The 27,886-nt window shown below is 36.5% G+C and overlaps 2 protein-coding genes across 7 annotated transcripts in view; one reads left to right on the forward strand and one right to left on the reverse strand.

Annotated features, from left to right (window-relative positions):
- Window positions 1-758: 758 nt before the first annotated feature.
- LOC110377396 (uncharacterized) lies at window positions 759-6,646 on the forward strand. 3 transcript variants are annotated; one of them, XR_010276844.1, is made up of 8 exons: window positions 759-896; window positions 999-1,204; window positions 2,008-3,500; window positions 3,580-3,800; window positions 3,874-4,068; window positions 4,241-4,885; window positions 5,626-5,842; window positions 6,388-6,646. XR_010276844.1 is itself a non-coding variant. In XM_021336284.3 (7 exons), exons 2-7 carry the CDS (start codon window positions 1,018-1,020, stop codon window positions 5,726-5,728), a joined length of 2,844 nt encoding a protein of 947 aa, XP_021191959.3. In that variant the 5' UTR covers window positions 759-896; window positions 999-1,017; the 3' UTR covers window positions 5,729-6,646. The 3 variants fall into 3 exon arrangements, 1 of the variants encoding a protein (XP_021191959.3); XR_010276843.1 differs by having other exon boundaries at window positions 5,626-5,837; XM_021336284.3 differs by having other exon boundaries at window positions 5,626-6,646.
- Window positions 6,647-6,649: 3 nt separating this feature from the next.
- The window catches only part of LOC110377411 (synaptotagmin-5), a 57,010-nt gene continuing 35,773 nt past the window's right edge, over window positions 6,650-27,886 (reverse strand). For all 4 annotated transcript variants that reach the window (XM_049840892.2, XM_021336299.3, XM_049840894.2 and 1 more), the window contains 6 exons: window positions 21,489-21,721; window positions 9,761-9,993; window positions 9,316-9,523; window positions 8,902-9,128; window positions 8,637-8,782; window positions 6,650-8,253 (listed from right to left, as the gene is read on the reverse strand). In XM_049840892.2, the coding sequence (XP_049696849.2) occupies window positions 8,107-8,253; window positions 8,637-8,782; window positions 8,902-9,128; window positions 9,316-9,523; window positions 9,761-9,993; window positions 21,489-21,721 (1,194 nt within the window). In that variant the 3' untranslated portion in view covers window positions 6,650-8,106. The remainder of the gene's footprint in view (window positions 8,254-8,636; window positions 8,783-8,901; window positions 9,129-9,315; window positions 9,524-9,760; window positions 9,994-21,488; window positions 21,722-27,886) is intronic.

Below are 27,886 nucleotides of genomic sequence, written 5' to 3' on the forward strand. Positions count from 1 at the left end.
TGGTGTTCCGTCCCTTCCAAGGACAAGTGATACAGGACCGCACAGTAACAAAGTGCGTACCTAGTGAAGTGTTGCTAACATAGATTTAAGTTTTTATTTACTAACAGATTTTGTATATAACATAATGCTAGTTTTTAATCTATGGGCCATTGATGCCTGAAAATAAAGTTTAAATAAAAAAAAAATAAGTAGGATGTTCACACTACATCCTGCTTCATTTATTTATTCAGAAGTTAAAAATGTTATAGCAGCAACCATAAAGTTCAAAAATCACACACTGATAAAAAAATATTTCTTTCTAAACTCTAATAGGTCACTTTAAAGAAATCGTTTTGTACACAGCTGTCGAGTATTATAGATTCTAGATATTAGTTTATATTATAATAGTATTATAAATTCTATTTTTCCCCGTATGATTGGAGAATTTGATACTTAGAGAGGATAATTACGTCTTTTGGCTAGTGTGTCTTTTGGCTTTAGGTATTCAAAGGATTTTTTTAAACTCTTAACTAATGCGTGTTAAGTACGGTAGACTGCACATCAGTGGTAACTATCATGCACCTTAACTCAATAGTAATAAGTACGATTTTCGTATAAAACTGTTACCACTGACCTGAAGTTGACTGTACAATACATAAAATTCAATAAAGTAATATTTTTTTAAAGTTGTGCTTTGTTTTTATCAGTCGTCTCTATGTAAGCGTGGATTCCAGTTATCAGTAAGCGTTCTGGGTCCGCGAGTTTAAAAATAATGATATCTAGTCTGTGGTAAACGAGTTTTTCTTTAATACCATAGACAGTTTGAGACTGCTGCTGGCTGCAGGAAACGAAAAAGGCTGAAAAAATATTTTAGTTTTATTATTCAGGAAGCGTGCCATAATGTTATTTTAAAGATTGTGAGTAATTATAATCATTTTGCTTTGTATTTTGCACTTCGTAGTCGTAACTTCATTTGCGTGTATCATCATAATCAATGTATAAACTTTCTCGAACTTCAGAAGACTATCAGAACTGGAAATGGCTTTCGTGGAGAATATTCCACCGCTTCACGCGGACTCTGAGATGGAAGAGGGCGAAATCGTGGATGATTTATCAGATATTTCATCAGAGGAAGAGTTTCTGTTGCGTCAGAGACTGCAAGTACTAGAAAATTACAACAATGTCCTTGAACGTAAGAAAGCTAAACGATCTTCCATAGGGCCAGGTAAGACCTCAATATCAATTTTATCGAGATGTAGTGGACCGTAGGTCTCTGAATCGCAAACTATTGATGCGCCATATTAGTTAAAATACAATGGTTAAAATGACCTTGTGTGATTGTTAACCTTTGACCTAGATAAAGGTAAACGCCACACAAATATAAAACATGCGTTAATTTTGCTATAGTTGCAGTTTGTTTGATGTGTATTTAATATGCCAGATATATATTTTTAATAATACTGAGTTCGGTGGCTGTCACTCTAATGCCTCAGATATTTTTATTTGCACTCTGGAACTATTAGGCAGTTAATTGGTACTATTCTGATACTTTTAGCTACCATTGATAGTTATTTAGTTTCTTCCTTGGGTTTCAATGCCTTGTGGAATCTATCTCAATTGAATAAGTATTGACTTTCACTCTTAATATTCAGAAACTTCTTTATTTGTTTCTTATGCTATCCAAGATATTTAACATTTTTATTTAATATCTGAGAGAGCAAGGTGTACAATAATCTGTATCAATTCTTAAACAAAATAAGATATGGAATGTGCTCATAAATACTGGGTACATAAATCATTGTTGTTGAATAGTCATGGAGTGATAAGAAATTGGCATAAACTTGCCTTTACCCGATACCATAAATGATAAAGAGATTGTAATATTCTTCAGAGGTTCTGATTTTTTTTTGTTTCCAAATTAACATTCTAAAGGACAACACTATGTTCAGAAATATGTTGGAATTTACTTTAGCATAAGACAACTGTTTTTTTTTGTAGGCACATAGTGTGCATTCTGTAAAATTTTAGGTAACAAACATAGAAAGGATGATGCATTACTAGACTTATCAGAAATATCAGCGACTGAACTAGAAGACTATTATTCTCATGCACCACAAAAACCTAAAGTTCAAAAACGTCAAAAGATACATCATAGACAAAAAAGAAAAAAAGTTGAGCCAATTGTAACTTCCATAAAGACTAGAGAATACAAGAGAAAGAATCATTACACCAAAAAGAAATTAGAAGTAAAAATTATTAGTGAATCAAGTGAGGAATCTGAAGATGAATACAGAAATAGAAGAAGAAAGTTGGCTAATGCTGTAGTAGTAAACAAAAATCCAAGTAAAAATGACAAAACATCATTGAGTGAAAGACTTCAAAAAATGCTTAGTGGTGTCAATCCAGAACCAATGAAGGTCACTCCAGCAGAAAAAACGGTTGATAACAAAATTGGCACCATTTTAGAACAAACAGAATTATCACCCATCTCCACACTAGATGCTGAAGAGCAAAACCAGGAAAAAACGAGTTCTTGTGAATTAATAGACCTATGTACTGATGAAGATAGCAAAACTATGACAACAATTTTACCACAGGACACTGTAGATTCGGTTAGTAAAGACATTAAAAACAATGAGGATGCAAAGAAAGAATCTGATAGGGAAAACATCTCAGAAAAAGATTCTGATGAAGATCTAGAAATGCTTAGGCAACATGCACTCAAAACTAAAACTGCCAAAGCAAATCCAGTTCCAAATGAAGTACAACCAGAAAACAAAATGTCTGAGGATGAAGATAGTGATACTGCAGAATTGAGATTGATCTGCCTTAAATCTGCACTACTTAAGAAAGCTATTGAAAGGAAACAAAAGCAAAAATTGAAAAAGAAGTTATCACAATCCCAATCAAGCAATTTTCCAGATGATTTACTTAATTCAAATAACAATACTGATATTGAATCTGTTGATATGGATATTGGGTCAGATGCTGATGACAAACCCAAAGAAGATAATGATGGAAGTGCCAAAATTAATGTTATAGAAGAAAATAGCACGCCAGAAGCGACAAAAGCTTTAGAAAAAGACATTCCTAAACAAAAGGTTCCTGATGCGGATGAGCTTGAAGATGATGAAGACTTGTTGCGTGCTAAACTGCTCACTTCCCTTAGTAAAAATCTACCTAATCTGGTAAATCCTAATATAATTGATGCTTTAGAGAGCATTGAACCACCAAGACCTATTTCACCTAAGCCACCCCAAATAAAACCTGTTGTACCTGCTGTTGTAGTACCTGAAGAAAAGAGATTTATTATTACTGTTGGTGAATCTGATTCAGAGGGTGAACATGAAGCTACTAAGAATTTAACTAAAATGCATATGAAACTGTCAGAGCAGATAGACTTCCAGCAGAGACTAGATGTATTTTTGAAAAGTACTAGAATGGAAGTCGAGAAGACAAGGCTACCAGACGTCGTTCAGCAACCAGCTCCTGTGAAGAAAAATGAGAAGTTTGTTGCAAAGGTCTGCAGAATTATTGTTCGTTTGATTTTTCCATTGTTTCATTTCTTTCAGACATTTTAAGGTTGATCATTTCTTCTAGGCTGTTAAACATTTGCCAAAGTCGGAGCAAATTGAGTACAAAAATCTCGTGAAAAGAATGGCAGAGTTAGAAAAGATAAAACAAGCTAGGCAGACAACAATCAATCTAAGCAATAAAGTTTCTGTACCAAACAAAGATACGTTAAAACCACGAAATACTGCCATTGATGCAACAAAGCTGTCTGCTATAAATAACCTGGAAGAAAAGATACAAAATTCAAGGTATTTTTATGAGCTTCTTGTTTATTATTCTATGAATTTCGCATTCGCAACTCACATACCGATTGTTTTACAGAAAACACATAGCGGAGGAATCTGCCAAGATGTTAAAGCTAAAAGAAGAAGGTGTAAAATTATCCCAAAGATATAAAATAGTAGCTACAGAACTTCGTAATATCAAGACTGCCATTACATTGAACAAGAGACAAACAAGATCTGTGCAAAATTGTTTGACCAAAATACGATTGCACCATCAAATGTTATTGAAAAGGTATTTCTATCATTCTATCTTTATTTTATGTGGCTTGCTCATTTATTTTCCTCCTTATGCTTATTTATTAGGTTTTATTTTAGTCACTCTAATCTTTTGGGGAACTATTAACATCATTTATTTAGTTGTATAATAAACTGGTGGCTTCTTCTTTTTAAACTTTATTTTTCAGCTCAATGTCTTCCGCACATTCCAAAATCAACGGCAGTTTGCCTCCACTAAATAGGATAAATACGAAATTGCAAAAAGAGAATAATCCTATGAAAGAAGATCAGAAAACAACTATAGTCAACAAAAATATTAAAGTTATTTCAAAAGAAAACAATTTAGGTAAAGAGGAACCTAAAAACGTGGTACATAAACCTGTTAAAGATAGTAATGCAAGTACAGAAGAAATTAAGAATTCTTTAGTAAATAAACCTGCAATAGAGACCAATCCTCTAAGAGAAGAAATTGGGGATCCTGTAGTACATAAAACAATTAAAGATACCAGTTTGGTGAAAGAACCTGCTAATCCAGTAAGGATAGTAAAGGTAGTTAAACCACCAGTGGTAATGCAACAGTCTAAACTATCTGTGCAGCTTAATGTTACTAGTAATAAAAAAGTGATTACAGTGACAGACTGTAAAACTGATGTGCATAGCACCACATTGTTTGTGGATAACAAAAATATCAATGAGGATTTAATTGAAAACCAGAGGCTATCAAGTCATCCACTTGTGGAAAAGGGTGGAGGGAATGAGAAAATAACAATTGATTTTAGAAGACTTGAGAATGACGATTACAGATCACCTTTAGACGCTTTTGGGAGTTCAACGTAAGTTATACTATTAGAGGGGCTTGATTTCCTTATGGCTTTTGTACTGGAATCTGATTTGTATCCCAGACTAAGTAATTTTTGAGTACCTACTACCTATACCATCATTCATTTGAATTGTTCACACTTTGATTTTAGCGACCTTGAGGAACTAGATTTCCGTTTTTCGATTTTGTGTCTGTTCTTATTTATTTCATACTAAAATGTTCCTTACTAATTTATTTATTTCATGTTTGAGTACTAAAATGTTTTTATCAATAATAAATAAAACCGTTTATCAATAAAAATGTCCATTACGATAGCTAAGGCACTTACGTGTTATCACTGATAATGAATTCAATGCTTTGTTTCAAGGTCGCAAAGTCAGTGTTAAATACTGGACAGTATTATTTATTACAAGTTTTGTGTTTTAACTTTTGTAATGATGTTAGAATTTTTACTGTGATATCTACATTCATCATATCGAAATTGTCAATCACAATGGTTTCTGCTTTATTCTTTTTTATTGTTACAACAGAATAAAGCCAAAAAGGAATAAAGCGATCGTCTACAATGTTTCAAAAATGTGTTTCAGTATTTTATACGTAACTAAAACACACTGAAGAAGATATTTCAATTTCAGTTGACCACGATTACGATAAAAGCTCCAAAAATACTTACCTTGCAGAGATATGCCACTTTCTTGATATATTTAAACCCTGTTATACCAGTTAATTGTTTATAAACTTCATCCATTCCAGTTGGGAGGGCGACCCGAACGCGATCCTCTGCCCCTTCGAAGTCGGCGGCGACTGCAAGGACGCCGACTGCATTTACCTCCACACCCCATCCCGGTCTACCTGACACCCCACCTCACTTGCACAGTTCCGCCTAGACACAGTTACACTAAAATGAGCTATCCATCCTATCCCATCCCCACTCCCAGAGAAGGCCCAGGATTCTACAGCGATGTGTAAAGTATACATCTCTTTTAGCTAACCCTTTTTATTTTTCTAGCTTTGTGTTTATAAGTTCTGTTTTATGACTCTCTTAATTCCAAATTGATTTATTAATTTATCCCTCTATTAGTGTTCGCAATTTTAGATATGCATGTAGTAAGTCTAGTCATAATTCCAATAACTTTCTCCGTTTACCGTTTTTATGTTGCCATAATTGTGGGTGCATACGTATGCTGCTTTTTGGCTTGAGTGGGATCAGCAATTAATTTAAAACGTTCTGCACTTTATGTTGTATGTTTGTCCAAGTGTTAGAAACAGTTGTTTCATATAGTGCCTCTGATTTCCCTTAGCAACAAAAACGTTCTGTGTACCTATAAATGAAAACGATACTGTGATATTTTTTTTTGTTTACAAATAGTTGAAAGTAATCTTTATTATTTTAGTATAACCACAAGTTGTTCATTACGTATCTTCGCATGTCTACCCGCGACGAGGTGATGGCATTGTAAGAATACGTTATGTTCGCCGACATACATATTTTAACATTGTGTAATGCAATTTTAGTTGGCGAGAGCTCGTGTTCCTGCGTCTCCTCGGCAATGGTGGTAAGTTTCGAGTAACTTTATAATAGTGCATTTGTAGTGCTCTGGACACGTTACAAGTTTACAACACTACGGGACCCCCAAGCTCTGGTAAAGTGTTTTGTGTTACGTTCAATATATCAACTATATACATACTATTATTTTTTTCTATTACTATTGATTTTAAAACATTGTACACATGTAAAAAGTTATTAATAAATGATAATATTTAAAATATTGTACACTTGTATTTTTATTTATTTATTTCTACCAGTAAAACCACATTTAATCTTACAAATAGACATTTTATTCAGACATTGTAAAGAAAATAAAAAGTAATATACCTCTTCACACAGATACATACACTTAGATAAAAATATGTACGTATATTTTTGGAATAAAATTCGATATAATTCATAAAACCCTTGAACAGACGGAGGCCACTCTATTGAATGGCTACGTACTAATAAGTAGGTATTTATAATATTATCTAGTTATGTGACAGAACAACTGTGGGCACACATAAGTACAGGAGATAGAAATAGTCGTATTTATTTATTCACATCATCTATTGGACAATGATATTAAAATTTATTTTCAAAAATTAACATTTCTTATATAAAATTCTATAAATTCATAAGATTTTGTTTGGTGTTTCAAAAGCTCAATATAATTTACCACGTCGAAAATAGTCTGTTATATTTTTATAAAGTTTAACAAGATAAATATTTTTAAAACATTTGTTGATACAATTTCATTATAATATCAGGAAGTATAGTATAGAGCCCACAGTTTAGACTGGACAGTATAGGAAGGCAGGGAGTGTAATACAAGGTATAAGTCTTGATAAAGGGATATTACACTTATTTATTACCTTCTCTCAGAGACAGACGATTCGCTCACATGACTTCTCGTCAGTTTATCGAAGAGCGATAAAGCTAACAGTACACCTACTAAGTGCTTCGTGTAGCGAGCTGCATATCAATAACATTTTATACAAATGACTAGTGACATTTAAATATAACAGTATTGCAAGATTCGAAACACGAATTTGTGAAGCTACTATCTATTGAATATCAGACACATTTTTGTTTCTAACAGTGATAAAGTATGATACAGTTTCTGTTTCTTTGAGCAAACTTAGGCTCTGCGAAGTATAATTACAATGTAGATTAGGCATCTTATAGTGAAAGTCTACGATAGTCGATACAGACAAGTAACAGTAATTTATGGTAGGTAGGTACAGTAGTGACGTCATAAAGAAGTTTAAGGGCATGGGTCAACTAAGAGGTACCCCAATCTCCTACATACCTGAATTTCACTCAGCACTTCATTCTTATTATAGAAACATACTAGGCGGTTGCAATAACTAGGTAGGGAAAGGCAAAAACTCGAATGACTTCAGAAAATGAATAGGAAATATTGGTATCTGGTCTTCCTACCTAGGACGTCACTACATTGACTAGACAACAGTGAACAGGGGGCCTTATCACGGTCTTGCCAAATGATATCGATTGAATCCGTTATGTTTGAATTTTATGTGAGAACTATCAGCGCCGCGTGTACAGATTTGGAACGAATAATCCCCAAATCGATTCTGTAATCGATATTATTTTGCAAAACATCGGCCGTCTTCTACAGAAGATTTGCACCAATCGGTCCGGGATAAACTAGACGAGTGTGTGGGGAGAGGATGTGCAGTCTATCTGAGGGTGTGCCACATGGCCACGGCCTTGCGCGTCTCGTGCGCCATCTGCGCCCAGTGGCGGCCCTCGGCGGCGGGCTCGGCCGCGCCCACGCAGCACCAGCCCACCACCAGCCCGCTGCCGCCGCCGCTCACCACGCATACCTGCAAGGGTTGTCCAGATTTAGTTTAGAGAAACACGAAGGAATAATTCCGAGGAGGACATGTTTTGCTGGTATAAGGGTAAGTTCACTATGATCTGAAAGTCCACCTCCAAATATCCCCTGCGTAATTTACTTAACGAAATTAAATAACACGCCGGTATAATAAGTACCTACATACCTAATTATAAAAATATGTTTGTCGTCAATAATGGTTTCCGTTCTCTAGCAAACGATGGTATCAGTGAGCTAAACACGAACGCAGGTCTTACCATGAAATCATTTAATACATGGCAGCAAGAAAGATTAATGAATAACTATAGCCAGTACCTACTCATGGAATTCTAATACCGATTAGCTTTGGATGAATAGTGGAATTCTCTTTACCTCAATAGAAGCCTCCTGAAGGTTAGCAGACGGTAGGCTAAATGATAACGCCTCGTTCCACACGGGGCTGTTGATCTCTTTTCTGTTAGTCTTCTTCTTTTTCACACGTTTGCCGTTCACCAGCAGGTACACTTTTACATACACATCTGGAAAGTTGCCATATAACCAGATCAGATCAGAAAGGAACGGTTGCCTAATTAACACCCACATAACTGAAGAAGGGATGAATATATGTGCTTAATATATTGATCCTTAAGGAACCCACCTAAAGCATCCTTCCCTTCCTGAGGTGGCAATAGATTCCTGGCCTTCAGCACGACGACAGTGAGTCGTTCAGCCGAAGGCAGGTAAGATAGAGACAGCAACAGTTCTTGCAACTCCTCTGGTGGACGCCGCTCTCGGGAAAGTTCGGCCCAAACTTCGGCTCCACCCGCCACTTCGACGCGGGAAAGAGGCACCTTAGCGGAACCCATTACTTCGTTGCGAGAAAACCTGGAATCACAAGTAGGTACAATACTATTGAGATACAAGATGGGAGTTTGTAAGTCTGGCCCTCAATTGAAATTTCTTTCCGCGCAAGAACTAGCTTAGTTCCTGCGCACCTAGATCCTAGCACCTAGCTCTTCATAGCTACATTGGAATCTCAATCTTGAGTATTTGGCTTGATAGTTGATCATACCTGTCATAATCAAAAACTTGCAGCAGCAACGTTTTATCAGACAACTCGTCGTGTGATACAGGGAACTTGAAGTGCTGGTCAAAGAAGGGGTTGGCTTCGTTCCGATGCACCGGGGTCTGACGAACCCGTGTGTCCACTTCAGGCAGTAAGGTGACTCGCACATAGGGATCGTTGAAACCCCCGGCTTCGTAACCCGCTAAATCGTGCGCTGAAATTAAAAGAAAATACATTAGTTCAGAAATCAACAATTTTATTACGTTCTTACTTATCGTTTTACGAGAAGTTTCATTGCAAATTCCAGGAGATAAGAATTTATACCTACCTACGTATTTTAAAATAAAGCATTAATTAAAGGTACCTATCAAAATTTATGTAGTTATACATGGAACATACAATGATTGGCCATATAAAAATTGTAATCACGACATGAGCTTAGCATCCATACCTTCAATGAGATGAACTTCCAAATCCGACCGATCGAAGTCATACTTCAAGCGCAGATGGATTCTGCCGAGCGAGGGCCCTGCACCTTCCAGCTCTATCACCAGAGGAGCCTCTCGCTTCGTGTACAGGTCCGGTTGGAGTGCCCCTAGGGAGCTGATGGCTGCACTGGCACCAGGGCTCAGTGGACCGACACCACTGCTGCTTTCCACTAACGAGTTGCTGCGGTCTATCCGTCTGAAATAAAGAATATCATGATCAATGATAGGCATAATTTGGAACACGAATGATAGATGCGCAAAGTCCGACTATTTGTGCAACCAATTAGCTTTCTATGAACAACTAGGCTGTTGAAATTGTGACGAATTCTGAGTTATGTACGGTAGGTATACAATGCAAAAATCCATCAATTTTAATACCTAGTCCTTTAGTCTTATTTTTTATCAGGCGATGAAATAGAAGAAGAAATTGATAAAACACTTGATTAAAGATACCTACAGGTACCTATGTACTCTATGTAGAATAGATGAGGGGTCACATAGCTGCTATAGAAGGTATGCGTAACAAACACGTAGGGTACGAAGCTATGCAAGAGAATGCATTAGGTTTAGACGCTTAATACCCTGCCGTCAACACAGCGGTTTTCATCCAAAGCTGGCCAGTACGTCAGCTAATTTCACAGAGTAATTACTGCAGCACTGGCTTACTATGAAATATAGATAGTTCAACTCAGATTTGCGCGCGGCCCTATGTGTGCGTCGGCTTGTAAATATACAACTTTCATTTGTGTGACAGTGACGTCGTCCGAGCATGACGTGTTCTTATCGCTTTTTGTTATGGGTACAGTCGTTTACGAAAATACTAGTTAGGTATTCACGGAGAAATTATTAAGGAGTCAGGTAAAAAAAAATGAAACAACATTCAAAGCTTTTTATTATTAAATATAGTTTTTCATTATTTTCTCATACGTCTTTTCAAATTGACATTTACAGTATCTAAGAATTAAATACTCCTTACATATTTTCTAGCTCGGGGTACGCGGACAATAAATAAAAGTGGGGACTAAGAATGTAAAAAGAGGTATAATCTAGTATAATAATGTAAACAAAATGTGTGGGGAATTTTAAAAAAAATTATTGCTTCGCACAATGTCGACCAAAATAAGACGGAAGTAATGACACTCATAAATGAACGTTTAAGTCAAATTGATGAAGGGATGTGGGGTAATACCTACTTGTCGACATGTACAAAAGAAAAAAGAAGAATAATTGACATGGAGTCAGAATTTATAATTTCACCTTGGAGAGTAACGAATCCGAAAATTCATTATTTGATTTTTCAAGTAGCGATTCATAATCATTATAAATAAATAAACATAAAATTACGTAATAACTGTTTTTCTTTAAACACCCGTATATAACCCCTAAATAACTGTATTGTACCCGACTGTACCTCTTGTCACGCACACAAAGTCACTGAATATGTACAAGGGTTACCCACACATAAGGCCGCGCGCACGACTGAGTTGAACTTACTATAATAATCTGTGCCTGGATTTTGGGCATCAGAACTGTGATGTTGGGTTGCTGCTATTTTGATTATGAAGTTTGCTTTGAAGGAGGACTTACATACTGCTGGTACTAAGGTAAGGTAGGCAGAAAATTTATCGGATAATCCGCTTGTGTGAAAGTACTTATTGAAGTTTGAAAGCACCTACCTAGGTACTCGTATGAAGGTAATACCTACCTACAGAGCCAAAGCCTTTTATATTTTTCACCTAATGTGAAAAAAGCTGCTTCAAAAAGCGATGCTATAATCTTTTTTCCATACATTAACGAGTCGAGGTTTTTTCTTTTGAATCTGCAAAGTGGATTAACTAGGTCACGCGCTGGAAATGCAATTATTTTGAATGAAATTCTGGTAATCGCATTCGACCGATATCATTCCGCGTAATCCTGCCTAATTGCTATAGATCAACGACCGTGTCATCTGATTAATCAGTTTTGATGAGGTTGTATAATCCTATAATAAAGTAGATACAAGCTGTTTCCCGCGGTTTCACCCGCGACCAGTGGAAGCCACTTCGTTTACCCGGATGAAATATTATTGCCTGTCACCCAGGACTGGTGTAGGTAGACATCCCAAAAATTTTAAGAATTTTTTTAAATCGGTAGATACTAAAAACGTTTCGTTTTTTATATTATTGACACAGAAGTATGGTATGGATGAAGTTATTTGAAATCCTATGAGATACCTATAAGATAAAGGGCAAGTTAAAGACAATTGTTGTAACTGAATACTTAGGTCCTAACGTGGTTTTAAAATAGACAGCATTTTTGAGGAACCATTACAAACTTTACCCTTTACCAAACATACTTAAAACAATACCTAAATAAGGTAGGTACCGAGCAGAGCAAAATACGAGCGGTTTATACTAATTCATTGAAGGACTCAAATGAGGCGAGAACATTACCAAATTCACCGGTGTTTACTGATCAAACGGCGTGGTAACATGAGCCCAACTATGTGTTCAGTTGAATAGTCATCGCTCATCACGCTCAATCAAATCCTCTATGTCCCATTGCTCGTTTTGAAGATGTTTCTATGATTGTGTCTTTATTACTTAGGTATCTACTTGTGTATGTAGGTATAAAGGTTCAGTGGCGGCGTAGCATCGGGTGGCACCCGGGGCGTACTACCTATTGAGCACCCCGTCCCTCCCCAAAAAAAAACGACAAAATATAATCACGGGCTAAAATTGTAAATTAAAGTACTTAAAAATCGTGTAGAAATCATTCATGGTGCTTTTTGCTAGATTTAACATAAAGAAACCGGAGACAGATCACTGCAAACTTATAAAGCCCTAGCGAAGCGATCCCGTGTCATTTGAGTTTTGAGACTTAAAATAACTCAAACATGTTTCTAAAAAACCAGTGTCCAGTGAAAAAGCCGCGAGCGTAGCGAGCGCGAAATTTTTGAATTTTAGAACAGTAAAGTCCCTTAAAGAGTTAAAAAGAAACAGGCGTAAAGTGGAAAAGTCGCGAGCGAAGCGAGCGCGAAATTTTTGAATTTTACGACAGTAAAGTCCCTTAAAGAGTTTAAAATAAACAGGCGTAAAGTGGAAAAGCCGCGAGCGTAGCGAGCGCGAAATTTTTGATTTTTGGGACTCAATAATACCTAAAGAAATTAGAAAAACCACCGTAATGTGAAAGGCGCGAGCGGAGCGAGCGCGAAAATTTTTGAGTTTTGGTACACAAAAGTCCTCCACTTCCTAAAGGAAGTAACAACTCCTTGGAAACAACTCCTCAAGTCCTCCACTTCCTAAAGGAAGTAAACAACTAGGAAGTAAACAACTTCCTAAAGGAAGTGGAGGACTTGAGGAGTTGTTTACAACTTAGAAATCGTCAGCGTAGAGCGTCAGTTGTTTTTGCTACTTCGGTGCTTTAACTTTTTGTTAGATTGAGGACTCAAGAAGTAAACGCAGAAGAAGTTTTTTTCTAAGTTTGAGGAATTAATTTAAGTAATCAGGAAACAGAACAAAAATAAACAAGAAAGAGAGGGGTGACAGCCGGACTGTGTCACCCCTCTCAGTGTTGCCTCGACGTCTCGCGCATGCACTGTTGTGGTTTTGTTTGAATATCGTGCATTTAGTGAACCTAGGCTTTGCAGATTAGAATGGCACCCTCAGTGACTTGTCAATTTTGCCCGCGCCATCCTGGTCGTGCAGATATGTGCCGACCGAGATGGCACCCCCTTAGACGTGGCACCCGGGGCGGACCGCCCCCTCCGCCCCCCCCTTACGCCGCTACTGTAAAGGTTCTATAATTTGCTGAATGCGTCTAGAAATATTTACCTAATACTAGGTATTCTTCGGCGGTTTCACCAGCATCCCGTGGAAACTACTTACTTCCCGTACCCGGATGAACTATAGCCTATGTCACTCGGGCTTAGAGTAACTTCTCAACAGTAAAAGATTTTTTTCAAATCGTTTCAGAAGTTTCGGAGCCTTTTGATGTTTCATACAAGGACCAAAAAAAATGATATTGGCATAAAATTATCGAAAATCTAAAATTGAAAATATTAAACCAGGAAAATTAGAAACCGTTAACAGAAAGTCAAGGTTTTCACTTTTCAGGGATAATAAGTTACTTATTAGGTACCTACTCATCTTATTCGATAAAGCTCGGATTTCGGGCAATGATTGTCGTCTTATTGATCAGTCAATGTCAATTAAATTGTCCTTTCTTGGAAATTGGGTCAAACAATTTGAGTTTCACTGTCTTTATGTGTTTTCGTTGATTTTATGGAACATGAATAACAATGGTGCCTAATAGAACGGATTGCTTGTTTGTTTTTGGTCTTCGTGATGTAAATATTTTGTCGATACCTATACCTATATTACCTGCTAACTACGATTGCCGACCTACCTATTTGTGTAACACTTCTATGTAGAAATATTTAAACGGATTCACAAAACACAATAAAATATGACACCAAAGCAATTCCAACAAAAAACGTAATCAGAATAACTCGACAAAATACCAATCAATTAATTTAGTTTCGACGAGATTTTTTTGTACAAAAAATTGTTGTTATCAAAATGCCATATTTTTAATTAACAGCTGACTCATTCATAACTTCGCGCCGAACATTTTTGTTGAACATTTTCCGAGGTTGAGTCGAGGAATTTTCACTAATTAACTTTTACAAAATTCCTATTATTATGTCACAATATCTATGGGGTGGGGGTTGATTTTGGCGGGCCGTCCAATCAAGTCGGGTTGAGTGAATAGCGCACTCGGAGGGTATCTAAAATTGAGTTTATCACAATTTATGTCGGACGGGACGAGCCTCATTGATTCATCGTTACGTGACATTTTGTAAGTGTGCATCCTAAGTAGGTATTTTGTTTGAATATTTCGTAATGAACCATAATAATCGTACCTACTAGGCGATGACCCTTAGCTATTTTCGTCATAAGAATACCTATGTAAACGCACGAGAGTATCTGACAGGAAGCAATATGCCGTAAAAGTCTAAAGAAGACTAACACCTCAGAGCGTGTGCATCCTAATCGAAGACCGAGAAGTGGGTTAAATTAAGATTCCAAGATTTTCTTACACGCATAGTTACAAGTGAAGCTAATATAAGAGTATTCATAAAAATAGCCCGTCCATAGGTGGGTATCTAATTGTTCAGCAGTTCCAAGCAATCCAAACAGCTGTTATATCGGCAAAGTTAATATCGTTACGTTTAACGTGCAATCATTAACACCATCTTTGCTCAGTGCAAGCGAAACTCTGCAACAAGCGAAGCTTTCAGCTATTTTATTTTATCTGAACAACGATAATTGTTTACACTTCAGTGCAGTATAATCTAGCTATTAGAAGTTGTGGGATCGTTGACTGCAGCTCGGTGCAAACGAGGCATCAGTTTTAAGAATAGGTACCTATGTTGGGAAGTATGAAGACTTGGTTGAAATGATGCTAAAATAGTATAAATAAGATACGCCTTCAGTTTTATGAGGATGGTTTAAAGATTTCGTATTAGTAAAGGCTAAAAGTGGCGCTTGCTTGGATTGGTGTTATAAGGGATGTTGAAAAGATTTTATAAATAAAAACAATAATTGGCAAGTGACCTGTACTGATCATGGAATTTCTCGATTCTAGATTGCAACCTACAGCAATTATATCAGGTAATTACAACCTGGTGAGCTACGGAACATTGGACAACAGTTGACGACAAAACCAACCTATTTCCTCCTAATATCCTAGGAGAATATTAAAAAAAACTTGTTGGCAGGCTAATAAAAAGACGATAACATAATATACAAAGTGTCGTTGAACATCTGGGGCGTTTATCGTTAATCACGAGGGACGGACCGCGCGAAGACAGATGTGCCCGCTACTTTATGAAATTGGACCTAAAACAAGACCTACCTACTCTCTGGGTAAGGCTGCCCGCCCATGTCTGATAAGATCGGCGATATTGTGATTTTTTGTAGGTGAAAAATAGAATACACTGACAGCAAAAGTGCAATGCACGCATCACACATAAAGACGGCAGAAAATCTCAGACAGAATGTCTTAAAAAAAATTGGCCCGATTATTTGTCCTACAAAATGTCTTGCATGGATCTATGCTCACGGCGAATATAATACATGAATAGAGTGAAGTATATGGCGAGTGTGTATAACAAGAACTACTCCATTTCAACATAATTTCTATTCAATAAACATAAGTTCTGACTAATCTTCGAATTAAAAAACTAGCACTTGCGATTTTCTCTAGGTACTGGAAATCCGTTGGAAAATATCATAACCCAGATTCTAGTATTTACTATTGAATTTATCTAACAAGTTTTCGCTACGATATCCCGTCCCCCGGTACAGTAACGCAATTAATAGAGTTGCAACCAATCCCTGGTTTATAACTCGATAAATAAATCTTACGTTTTCTTGCTAACGTCGTCAGCTCGTATACCTATCTTCTTATTTATCTTGTGCCGTTCTGCAGTTACCGATAAACGTAAGCCTTGGATGGTATCTCCGGAAATTGTCGACCACAGGAATAGACGGCTCTTTGACGAACTTAAATAAACACGACAGGATCTCAAAGGGAATTTTGGCTTGAATTGGACGACATAGGTTATGTTCGTATATGTTGGAAAAGCCTCACAGAGCTTTCACAAAGGTGAATTTTTGCCGCGGGTAGCCCATCAAGAATGTACACGCGACACATTCCGCGCGGCAAAAATGTATTGCTCAGTTTCAAGCGTCATTTCTACGCTAATAGATGTCAATATTCTTTGCATGTAGGGTACCTACATCGACTTTAAGAACGGAGCGCGAATAGAAAATCCGCTTGTATGAAAACGCTGTAAAGAGAATACGGTAAGTAGTTGACTATGAAATTAGTCATTTTTCAAATTAATCTGTATACTTGTTTTGTTTATTCTATAATAAAAACAATAATAATTTATGCATCAAAATTATAAAATTAAAGTGCTTTAAGATGCTATACCAAATTGAAATGATACAGGATATATTTTTGACCTAGTCAACTAATCAATTGTACACATAATTTAGCATTCTTCTCAAGTGGTTTATCACTAAGTTTGTGGGCGTCTACCCGTGAAGCCTCAGAGGGGAAATAGGAAATAGTTTCTCCTTACACGGCAATTTTCAAGAATCTACATCGTAAGTGGAAATGCGTTTGGGGCGGGATAAAACGTTTTACATACATTAAAGTCTTTGTTGAACTGAATTTGTAATTTTGTTGAGACTTTTAAGACTCGAAATTGACACTGATTTTTATTCCATACTAGCTTCTAGCGATTTCACCAGCAGCCCTTGGATTCTGTTTCGAGTATCCAAAAAAAAAAAACTTTCCTTAGGTACCTTTCATCGACAGATTGGCTATCTAACTCTGAATGTTGTTTTTAGGGTTCCGTACCTCGAAATAAAAAAACGGAACCCTTATAGGATCACTTTGTTGTCCGTCTGTCTGTCTGTCTGTCTGTCTGTCAAGACCCTTTATCTTAAGAACGCGTGGACGTATCAAGCTGAAATTTACATGAAATACTCGGGTTTATTGCCCCTTTAAGCTGTGAAAATATCAAACTTCTAAGCCAAGCCAATCAAAAGATACAACCGATTATGTCGATATTTTCAACAAATTTTCGACACTCGCAAAGGAATCAAAACCTACAGGGTACTTCCCGTAAACTCAGAATCTTGAAATTTGGCATGAAGCATTGTTATATAATGCAAATATAGGAAAAATTGCGAAAATCACATTTTTTTTGCTATATAATATAATAAAAATATTTTAATAAAATGAAACTTACTACCTTATTTCTCACGAACGAATAAAGGTACCAAATTGAAATTTATACCAAATACCTAGGTCTATTGTCCCTTTAAGCAATGAAAAAATCAAACTTCTAAGTTGACGCGATCAAAAGATACAGCAGTTTTACCGACACCTGACGAATTTCCGTCACACGCTAGGGAATCAAAACCTACAAGGTACTTCCCGTGAACTCAGAATCTTGAAATTCGGCACGAAGCAACGTTATATAGTACAGATAAAGGAAAAATTCCGAAAATGATAAATTTGAAGTTACATAAAATATTGAAATATTATTTTTGCTTACATGACGTAAAATATTTTTTTAATAATTATAAACTTACTACCTACTCTTTTTCACGTGAACGCGTAGAGATATTTAAAGTTTTGAATAAAAAGTGAAATTCATATCAAACACTTCTTAAATATAATGGCCTCTAAACTGTGAAAAATTTTAAATCATTCAAAGGTCATTGGGCACCTTAGTATGGAAACCATACCCACGGCGGATACGAACGAAATATAGCACAGTATAATGACAAAGGCTCTGATTTACTATGACATTAGTCGCATCAATGTGAACCATGGGAATCTAGAGAAAATCAGGTGTAAACATCAAATATTTTCCTCATTTCAATGGGGAATTTAAACGACCAAGTTTGACGGATTTGAGAAATCATTTCTTTGTAGTGAAGGAGTATACTCGCCGTTTATTTCCATTGTCATCAGGTCAGGATCTGATGATGGAAATCCTGAGAAATTGGGGTCAACTATCAGAAATTGTAGGCATGCATAGGATTAAAACTTGATTCTCAGATGTATGTCTGGTGATACTATCAAACAGTGAAGGTTTAGAGCTTACCTGATGATGGAGACGTGAGAAAGTCGAGAGAACTCCTCAACGGTATGTTTTAGTTACGGCGTGTTTGGGCTTATATTATTCTTATTATGGTAGTTGCAACATACCGTTCAGGAGTTCCCTCGACTCTCTGTAGTCTCCATAATCAAATCAGCTCAACCCTCAAAAATACACTCACATGTCTGGTTATGACTCGATGCGTGCCTACAATATTCAAGAGTTGCCCTCGATTTCTCAGGGTTTCCAGATCCTCATCAGATCCTGGTCATCCGAATTGGCATCTTCCTTCTTTATGAAAAGTCTTTAATAATAAAAACTAGCATTGCAACCTGTACAATCCTCTGAAACTGCTTGTCTTTTATATTTTTCAAACGATCCTGGACATTCGTCTCCATGGAATTTTAATAAAATATTTATATTCAAAGAAAAGTCATACCATTCTCGATTTAAAACTACTTTGATTCATGTCCGCCACTTTTTACAAAGCGGGTCAGATATGCTCAATGACCTTTAAGACATAATTAGTTATTTTCAATCAGATTTCTGAATGATGACTATAAAATGTTGTATATAACTTCAATAAAATAACTTTTACAAGGCCTACTATTTTAGTTATATTATAAAATAAAAAATATTAACTATTTTGACTCTCACGAAATTACAATAACTATGATTGTTCTAAACTGAACGGTTGGCGCGAGACTCACTTTTTATCTATACAGGATTTGTACGGAACCCTCGGTGCGCGAGTCCGACTCGCACTTGGCCGGTTTTATTTTAACGGACTATTAGTTTCTGAGATTAACGAGTTCCAGCAAAAAAATTTTAATTTTATAATATTAATGCGAAGTATGACTGTCTCGGTTTTATTTATAGGACTGCTGTGATTCTACTCGATACGATCATCAAGTAAGTTCGACCTTTCGCTACTAATGACGAGAACCGGCTTGACCTATATGGGAACTCACGTGGCAATCTTTTATTCATAAAATCGGCTATAACTTCTGCAGCATTAAAAACTTCGTTATATCGTACAAACTCGTATGTTGGAAATATTGGAAACGTCTCTTCTACGTAAATGGTTCTAATGTCAAAGCCTAAAGGAATTGTCGAACTTCTCAGGTGCATATCGTAAGTTTTGATAGTTATATAGTTCACTTTGGTAAAAGAGCACATAAAGAATTACACTCGGATTTCAGAAACTACCATTTGAAAAAAATATTTCGGTGTTCAATCTAGTGTGCAGAGAAGTTCCGCCGGACGGGACGCAGGTGGAACCTTTGGCGGAAGCTAGTACCTAACATGTGAAACAGACAACTGCTACAACAAATTATAAGTAACTTACAACAAAAACAAAACGACCCCACTCAAAATAATTACAAGCTAGGAAAGCCGGCCAATTTGAAAGGTCATTTCAGACCCTATCGTGGACTGTAACTGGTGAAACGAAGTGGCGAAGCTTTTAGTCTCAGGGGCAAAGGTTAAGGGTGAAGGCTTGAGGGCTTTGCTACAGCACACGCTCAAGCGTGATACTTTGCTAAATAATTGATGAACGAAGCGATAACGTGATGTAATGGAGTCTGTACGCATATGTTATAAGGGATTAGCAGTGGTGCTGTGAAGGGGGTACTTTAATAAGCGTTTTGTATTTGTTTTTGTTTGTGGTTCTACAATAATAAAGCAATTAAAAAATGTTAAAATGTTTGCTAAACATTCAACTTCAATGTCTCCAAAATCTACAACATTATTTTATAACCAACTAGCTAGCTAGACTAACCGACAGGAACAACTTACGAGCTTATGAAAAAACAAACAAATGAATGAATGATTTAAATAGCATTAGCATAAGGCATGTTAGTAATGTAACATTTTGTAGTTCACAGAGAAAGAGAAAACATAAGTACCAACACCCGAATTGAGGACCTCCTTTTAGGGAGGTCGGTGAAAAACTGGCGCCTAAGAAGATATTTCAGCCAAGGTTCATTAGTTTCTCCATATAAGTGAGTACATATTGTCTCTTGCGTCGACGTAACTTACTCTCTCGCACGCTTAACTAATTTCAGGTACCTATACGTTGACGTACAACGCCAATGTACGCTTTCTCTGAAAATATTTTGCATCCTGATGGCTTTCTTTTGTTATGGTACAGTTTCTAAGGGCCGGCGAAACCCGCAAACGTTTTGCATGTAACTTTTTCAGCTCGAAACGGCTGAATGTTTTGAGATGATGGGTGCAGAGATAACTTTATCTTTGTTTTAATTTAATGACACTATTATCAAAAAAAAAACTATTATAATAAGATTAGAAACAATAAGGAAAGGTCAAATCCGCGTCTTAAGTGTAAATATCACTTTCATAAATATTTGAATATCAATGACATCATATACCAGTTTTTAAAGGCTTAATACGTCATGAAACAGACCATATTACGACCAGAAATAAACAAACAGACTTCGTAAGGCAAAGGCCAAGTAGTTTGAATAGTTAATAGGGTTCAAACTAAATCAATAATGAACTGATTAAGTATGCAGTGAGATGTCAAAGTCCTGATAACGAGATCTTGGCTTTGGTTAGCTGAAATTAGGATTAGGGATCCTAAAGTTGAAGTTTATGCTTTTCTGCATTAAAGGTCGAACGTTGAACTTGATGTGTTTGTGTGCTCTTTAAATAAATATACAATGTAAAGCTTTCCAAGTTGTAAAAATAACATCATTTTAGAATTCAGTATTTACAGATGTATAAACAAGGTATTTACTGGATGTTGATGCTGTCACTTTAGGTTTAAGTTCCAATTTTAAAATATTGATATTGGACCTTTAATTATGACAAAAACATTATAGAGAGGAAGAGCAAAGACAACATAGATAGGTGGCCAAGATGACAAAAAAACGATCAATAAAAAAATGGAAGAAGTAAACAACCCTAAAGCTTCGACTCAACATAAAATGGAGAACAAGGCAAAAAAAGAAAAATAATGACAAAGATAAAAATCGAAAAGTCATAATCAACTAGAGAACACATACCTTGGCGGCATCAAAAGTGGCGACAGACATCTTGGAGGCGCGTGCCTAGGACTGGAAGGCGTCGGAGTATCAGCCAATGACGCCAGAGAACCGTGTGCGAGCGGTGCCGCGCGGACGTCGAGTGAAGCCGCGCGGAGGGGCGATGGTGAGCGCGGAACACCACTAGCTCCGGCTTCAAGGGTCCGTCCATCAGGAGCAAATGTGCGTATAGCTGGTGAGGATCCTCGGTGGCTCTGTGGAGAAATTAAATGATTATGTATGTATTAAGAAATTGTCTCCTAAGTGCTATGATTAGTGATTAGGTTTGTCCGTGGAGTAGCTAGTAATCCGTCCCATGCAGGTTTTAAATTTCTGGTTATGATCACGCTATTTTCTATAGGTACTAAAAAATCTTATGAAAAAGTATATTTTTCGCAGTATGTGGAGCCATTTTATCAGTGTTTCTAGGATACTAATAATTTATAATCTATATCTAGGAATGTGCATATATATAAAACCAATAGTTGCATACCTCACTTCTCAACCCTTTTCCCATTGCAATTTCCCTACAGTTTCCTTTATTCATACTTCAATTAACTCTGTGGCAAATGCACCCTCGTTTTTTATTCATTTTCTCTGTTAAAGCAAAAATTACATTCCTCTATGAAAAACTTAATTGAAAATAAAACTTAACTAATGATGATATAAATGCTTATTACTCCGAGGTATTATGATACCAAAAATTATAAATAAATAAATATTTATTTATTTGTAATTCAAAAATCACCTTTGATGGCGGGTTCGTCGTCGAGGAAACGACTCGAGATATCATTGAGGACACGGAATAACAGTCACAAAACTTTGGTTTACACTCGTAATAAACTATCCAAAAGTCAGAAACACAAAATAATCAAAGATACTTAAAAGATGATTGCAGATTTTGTAAGAAGGAACGCGGGAAGTTTAGTTTAAAGTGCAACTCGGCTCGCCCGTCGAACTACAAATCACAAGACACCAGACTTTCCATTTTCGCACAACACTTTCCATTTTCAAGTACTTTTTTTGCACCTTTGTTTACGAAAATTTTTCATCCCCCTACGCTTAGCTTATATAACCATGTAGACTCCCTAGCTTGGTCTCTATTATTCATGCGTTTTCGCTTTTCGTAAAAGTTTATCTTTCCACCATAGTTCTTTCAGGCTGTTAATTTTTTTCTTTAAAAACTTTTAAATGAATGTTGGCGAACGAAATTCAAACTTGGAACTCGGTTTTGTTTTAAAAATTCATTAGTGAGTTTTCAGTGTTGTAGAAAAAGAAGTTTGTGCTACGAGTTCTTAGTGCTTCACACGGTCAATGTTTTTTTTTTGCTTCAGAGCAAGGGCGGATCCAGCTCTTAAAAAGGATTCTGGGTAGGTACATCCCCGGAAAATTCACATTTATAAAATGCAGGGTAAATAAAGAATATACAAAGGAGAAGACATAGGGAAGCCAGCATAGAGAGAATATGAGGGAGTACATGGGGGAAGAGATAAGGAAGTACATAAGAGATTAGATAAAGGGCTATACAGGGGGAGTTCTTAAGGGAGTTCACAGGGGGAGTAGCTACACAAGGGAGTGCATAAAGGAGTAGGTACCTAAAAAGAAGTCAATAATTTTGAATAATAATTTTACAGTTCACCGATTGGGCAGCCACCACTAGCTAAGCACGTATATCTACACCTTTATTTAAGACCAAAATTTCACAGAATACACCAGCAAAGTTAATCTGAAATGCGTCCAAGTTGGAGAGGCAATGAGGCTCATAACGTGCCCGTCACTTCATTATTCATATATTTTTAACGCCCACCTCGGAGCACGTCGCACCCACCTACCTACCCTTGAAACCTATTCAAATTTCAGTCGGAATTGTGCGAAATTATGATATTTTTCTTTGTACTTCAGACCGCTTTCTTTTATGATTTATTTGATGCTTTCAACTCCAGTTTTGAGTTTTAATTTAGTGGGTTAGTAATGTGACGTTCCTTTCTCAGGTTTCCTTCCCTTTTTAAAATGCAGAAAATATGTCTCTCAACTAGAATATCTAAAATACCTACAATATACCTAGCTGTTTTTATTCCGATTTTACATAAGATGCTTTCGATATCACATAAGATTTCAGAGTGAAACGCATTTTATCATCTTTTGCATGAAACCTCGCACAGCCCGCGCCGCATACGTGATAGTTGCAGAAATTAAAAGTTGCAGAGTTGCAGTAAAGGAAACTGAAAATACTTCGACTCATTCGGGCTCCCATTTAATGTGCGTCCACATTCATTGAAGAGAAATAACCAATTAGTCTACTTAAAAACGAACACGTCTAACCAGCTTTACTAATACATGATCGTATAAAAGTAGTGCCTTCACTTAGATTTTATTATAATGCCCCGAGGTGCTCTGTGGGATAAAATGCCGCGTTTGTGCTAATGGAAACTGTTACTTAAAGCCGAAGATATATTTGTATGAAGCCTTACATTATTCAACCAACTGGAACCGCTTTGAGCCCAAAACCCTGTGTGAAAAAGTTTGCCAGACATCGCCAAAATAGTGATATTTGTGCTAATCTACATATATCCACCAGCATATTAACGTATTTAATTAAATGTGATCAGTTACGACACAAGTTGTATAAGGGGAGTACACAAGGAAGTTTATAGATTAGAGGAATAAGGGATTACATTACAGGAGTACATAAGGGGTGCACATAAGGGGAGTACATAAGGAAGTACATAAAGGGAGTATGTAAGGGAAGTATATAAGGGGAGTACATACCTCACAGGTAGCGTGGAAATGTGCGCAATTGTGCATAACATGTACAATGTGACTCTTAGAATCTCGATTTCTCAAGATTGGTAACTGTTACGAAATAAATCAAAAATCCATTTTGTAGAGAATTTTAAGGCTTAAACTTAAGGTCTACTAACTTTGGTCTGAAGTTTTTTTTTTGATAAAACTTACCGTTTTCGAAAAATAACCAAAAAACCTCAAATTTTGACTTCTGACCTCGAATAACTTGACGCACACATGGGATCGATTTACTTTTCATTTTTTTTCGTAATGGTAATCCCAAGCGCTCTACGAAAATTTGGCTTTCCGGGAATTTTTGTTATTTCAAACGTCTATTTTGACCGGACCACTAATCCACATTTTCGATTACAACGTTACGCAGATACGCATAAAATTGATCCACATAAAGCATAGTATGTGTGTATAAAAGCACGGTATTGGCGTTTCCAGTTTGTTGAATGATCCAAGTGTAAAGCAGTTTATTGCGAACTTGCAGCTTGAGAAATTGAATGGGGAAGGGGTGAATCAGAATTTACGTTGTGGCTTGAATAAAGGATTTAAAGTTAGCTAGTAAAGTATTGCTTACAGCTTACTAAGTATCTTATGTTAAGAATTTATTCTGTTTTTTTTTTTTAACTTTATCAAAATGTTATCATACTGTAGTTTCAACTACAAATTGTATCAAAACTACATAAAATTATATTTTTTGCTGGCTGAGATTTGCTGCCAGATTCAAAAAGCGAGAAAATTACTTTCCTGATTAGGTATCTCTGTTACTGTTACCGTACAGCCTTTGTATCGTCCCACTGCTGGGCACAGGCCTCCTCTCACATGGAGAAGGATTGAGCATTAATCACCACGCTTGCTCAATGCGGTTTGGTGATTTCAGACTTTATAGTCCAGGTTTCCTCACGATGTTTTCCTTCACCTTATTTAACAGGCATTGGTGTCTAAGATTACTTAGAAAGTACATACAAACTTAGAAAAGTTGCATTGGTGCTTGCCTGACCTGGAATCGAACCCACACCCTCATACTCGAGAGGTTGGTTCTTTACCCACTAGGCCACCACGACTTACTAATCATTAGGTATCTCGGACGTGATTAAGTCTTACATTAATAAAGATTTAAAGACGTGTATTTAAAACAGTCTTGCTTGAAAACAAAAGTCGAAAAAAACATCGTCATCCTCGATAAGTCGGTACAGGTATCGCGTGCAAGTCTTGATTGCTTTTTTAATACGAACTTACAACTTTATCTATGGTTACAATCACTAGCTTGCTATTGCCGTTGCTAAATTAGGCACTCGTAAAACAAAATTGAAAGCTTGCTATTTCGAAATAATCACTTTCAACAAAGAGGTTTTAACATTTCTGTTTCAAAGAAAATATAACACAAAATTCAGCCTTGAAAATTAAAAACCGGCCAAGTGCGAGTCGGACTCGAGCACGAAGGGTTCCGACCAGAGCAAAAATTAGCAAAAAAATCACGTTTGTTGTATGGGAGCCCCCAAAAATATTGATTATATTCTAGTTTTCAGTACTAACTATCATGATTCATGAGATACAGCCTGGTGACAGACAGACGGACGGACGGACCGCCGGACGGACAGAGGAGCGAATACAATAGGGTCCCGTTTTACCCTTTGGGTACAGAACCCTAATAACACGCTTTTTTAACTCATATTTTTTCAGTATAATATGTTTGTCCCGATTTTTCATTCACATTTTGATCCTATGCCATAACATATTTTATGTAAATCGTTCACAGGTTAAGCTATGACAGCATGACAAACGGATCAACAGCTACCTACGGTTGTTTACATGTAGGTGTGATAAAGCACTTTTATGATAACCATACATCAAACGAGAAGGATATACCAAAACATTAAAATCTACATATACATATTTCTGAAAAATTAAAAACATTAAAATTGATGTGAAAGACACCACTTACTTTTCTACAATCGGGTAGCAAATGCGACAGACAAAACATTTGTACAGTTTTGTAAAATTCTTTCTTTCGGTTTTGAATTTGAATCGAGAAAAAGCAAGGCTTGATATTTGTCAAGCCTGGGTGTCGGTATGCGAGTCGAACGGTGAAAATTCGAGGAAAATGCATTTTACCGTCGAAGATAGTACCTGCGACTAGAAATATATTTTATTGAATTTTCCTAGAAAAGCGTTTGACATGAGCGTTATTTATTGTTTTATTTTGAACAGTCAACATAGTATCTTTGATCGAATGCAGATGATCACTAGTCAATTATTCACTTTAAAAGGAATTCGATTTATATATTTATTTATAGTTATATGCAAACAATTAATATCTCAATTTACACACATAAGATAGGTGTCATATATCCCAGTATATTCCAAATTGTACCAAGCTGTTCACACTTCGCGATACATTGCTTCACGTCAATAGCCGTGACAGGTGACACGCTAGAGACTGGCGTTAGTATAGCAGTAATGTATACGTTAGTAGTAGTTAGTAGCTTTGTATGCAGTGTGATGATATTGAACATACCTATTAGTTATTTGTTCATAGATCTGTTGGTATGAAGGTGAAAAGGTTTGCGTAGTTTATGCAATATGTTTTCATTTAAAGTATGAAGCATAGTTAAAATTGAGCAGGTTATTATTGTTTTGACGTAATAGAAACATTTAAGGTATTTGAAATATATACGACGAAAAAAATCTAAAAATTGTTTCACTGTAGAAAAGCTGCTCTCTTTCCGAGTAACATGTGCTATATTTTAACCCGGTACGGGCAGTAGTTCCTACGGGATGCGAGTGAAGCTGCGGGAAAACGGCTAGTGAAACATAAACTATAAACATTACATACGACGTTATCCATGTAATAGAGTCTTCATAAAATAAACATACTATGTATACAAAGTTTACAGTGGACTATAAAGTAATGTCATCACTGTGGTTAACACGTCCAACTGTAGACAAGTGACACGGCTGATAGCTCGCCAGTTTCATATTACTATGTAGTTTCATATCATCATTAGTACTGTCCTGAATTACAAGGAAATCCATTCATGTCCCAAGCCTTTTTTCCAACTATGTTGGGGTCGGCTTCCAGTCTAACCAGATGCAGTTCCAGTGTTTTACAAGGAGCGACTCCCTATCTGACCTCCTCAACCCAGTTACAAGGGCAACCCAACACCCCTTGCATAGGCTAGTGTCAGACTTACTGGCTTTTTACCCGTAACGACTGCCAAGGATGTTCAATGACAGCCGGGACCTACGGTTTAACGTGTCATCCGAAGCATAGTTATTGGTAAAAATGAAATTCAAAGTAAGTACTTATAGTTTAAAATAACATACAATGTTATGTATGTGACTAGATTATTCAAACATATAGGGTTTACAGTCGACTATAAAGCAATGTCGTCAGTGTGGTTGACACGTCCAACTGTAGGACAGATGACGCGGCTGATAGCTCGCCAGTTTCATATTACTATGTAGTTTCTATGTTCTAAACAACTGAAATTGCACATTTTGCACACCCATTCACGGAGAAGTGTCGACATATTTCATTCATTTTTACATTCATTTCATTCATCCATTTTCATAAACTTTTCACT

The sequence above is a fragment of the Helicoverpa armigera genome, chromosome 10, assembly GCF_030705265.1.
Source record: "Helicoverpa armigera isolate CAAS_96S chromosome 10, ASM3070526v1, whole genome shotgun sequence".
In the NCBI taxonomy this organism is placed as follows: domain Eukaryota; kingdom Metazoa; phylum Arthropoda; class Insecta; order Lepidoptera; family Noctuidae; genus Helicoverpa; species Helicoverpa armigera.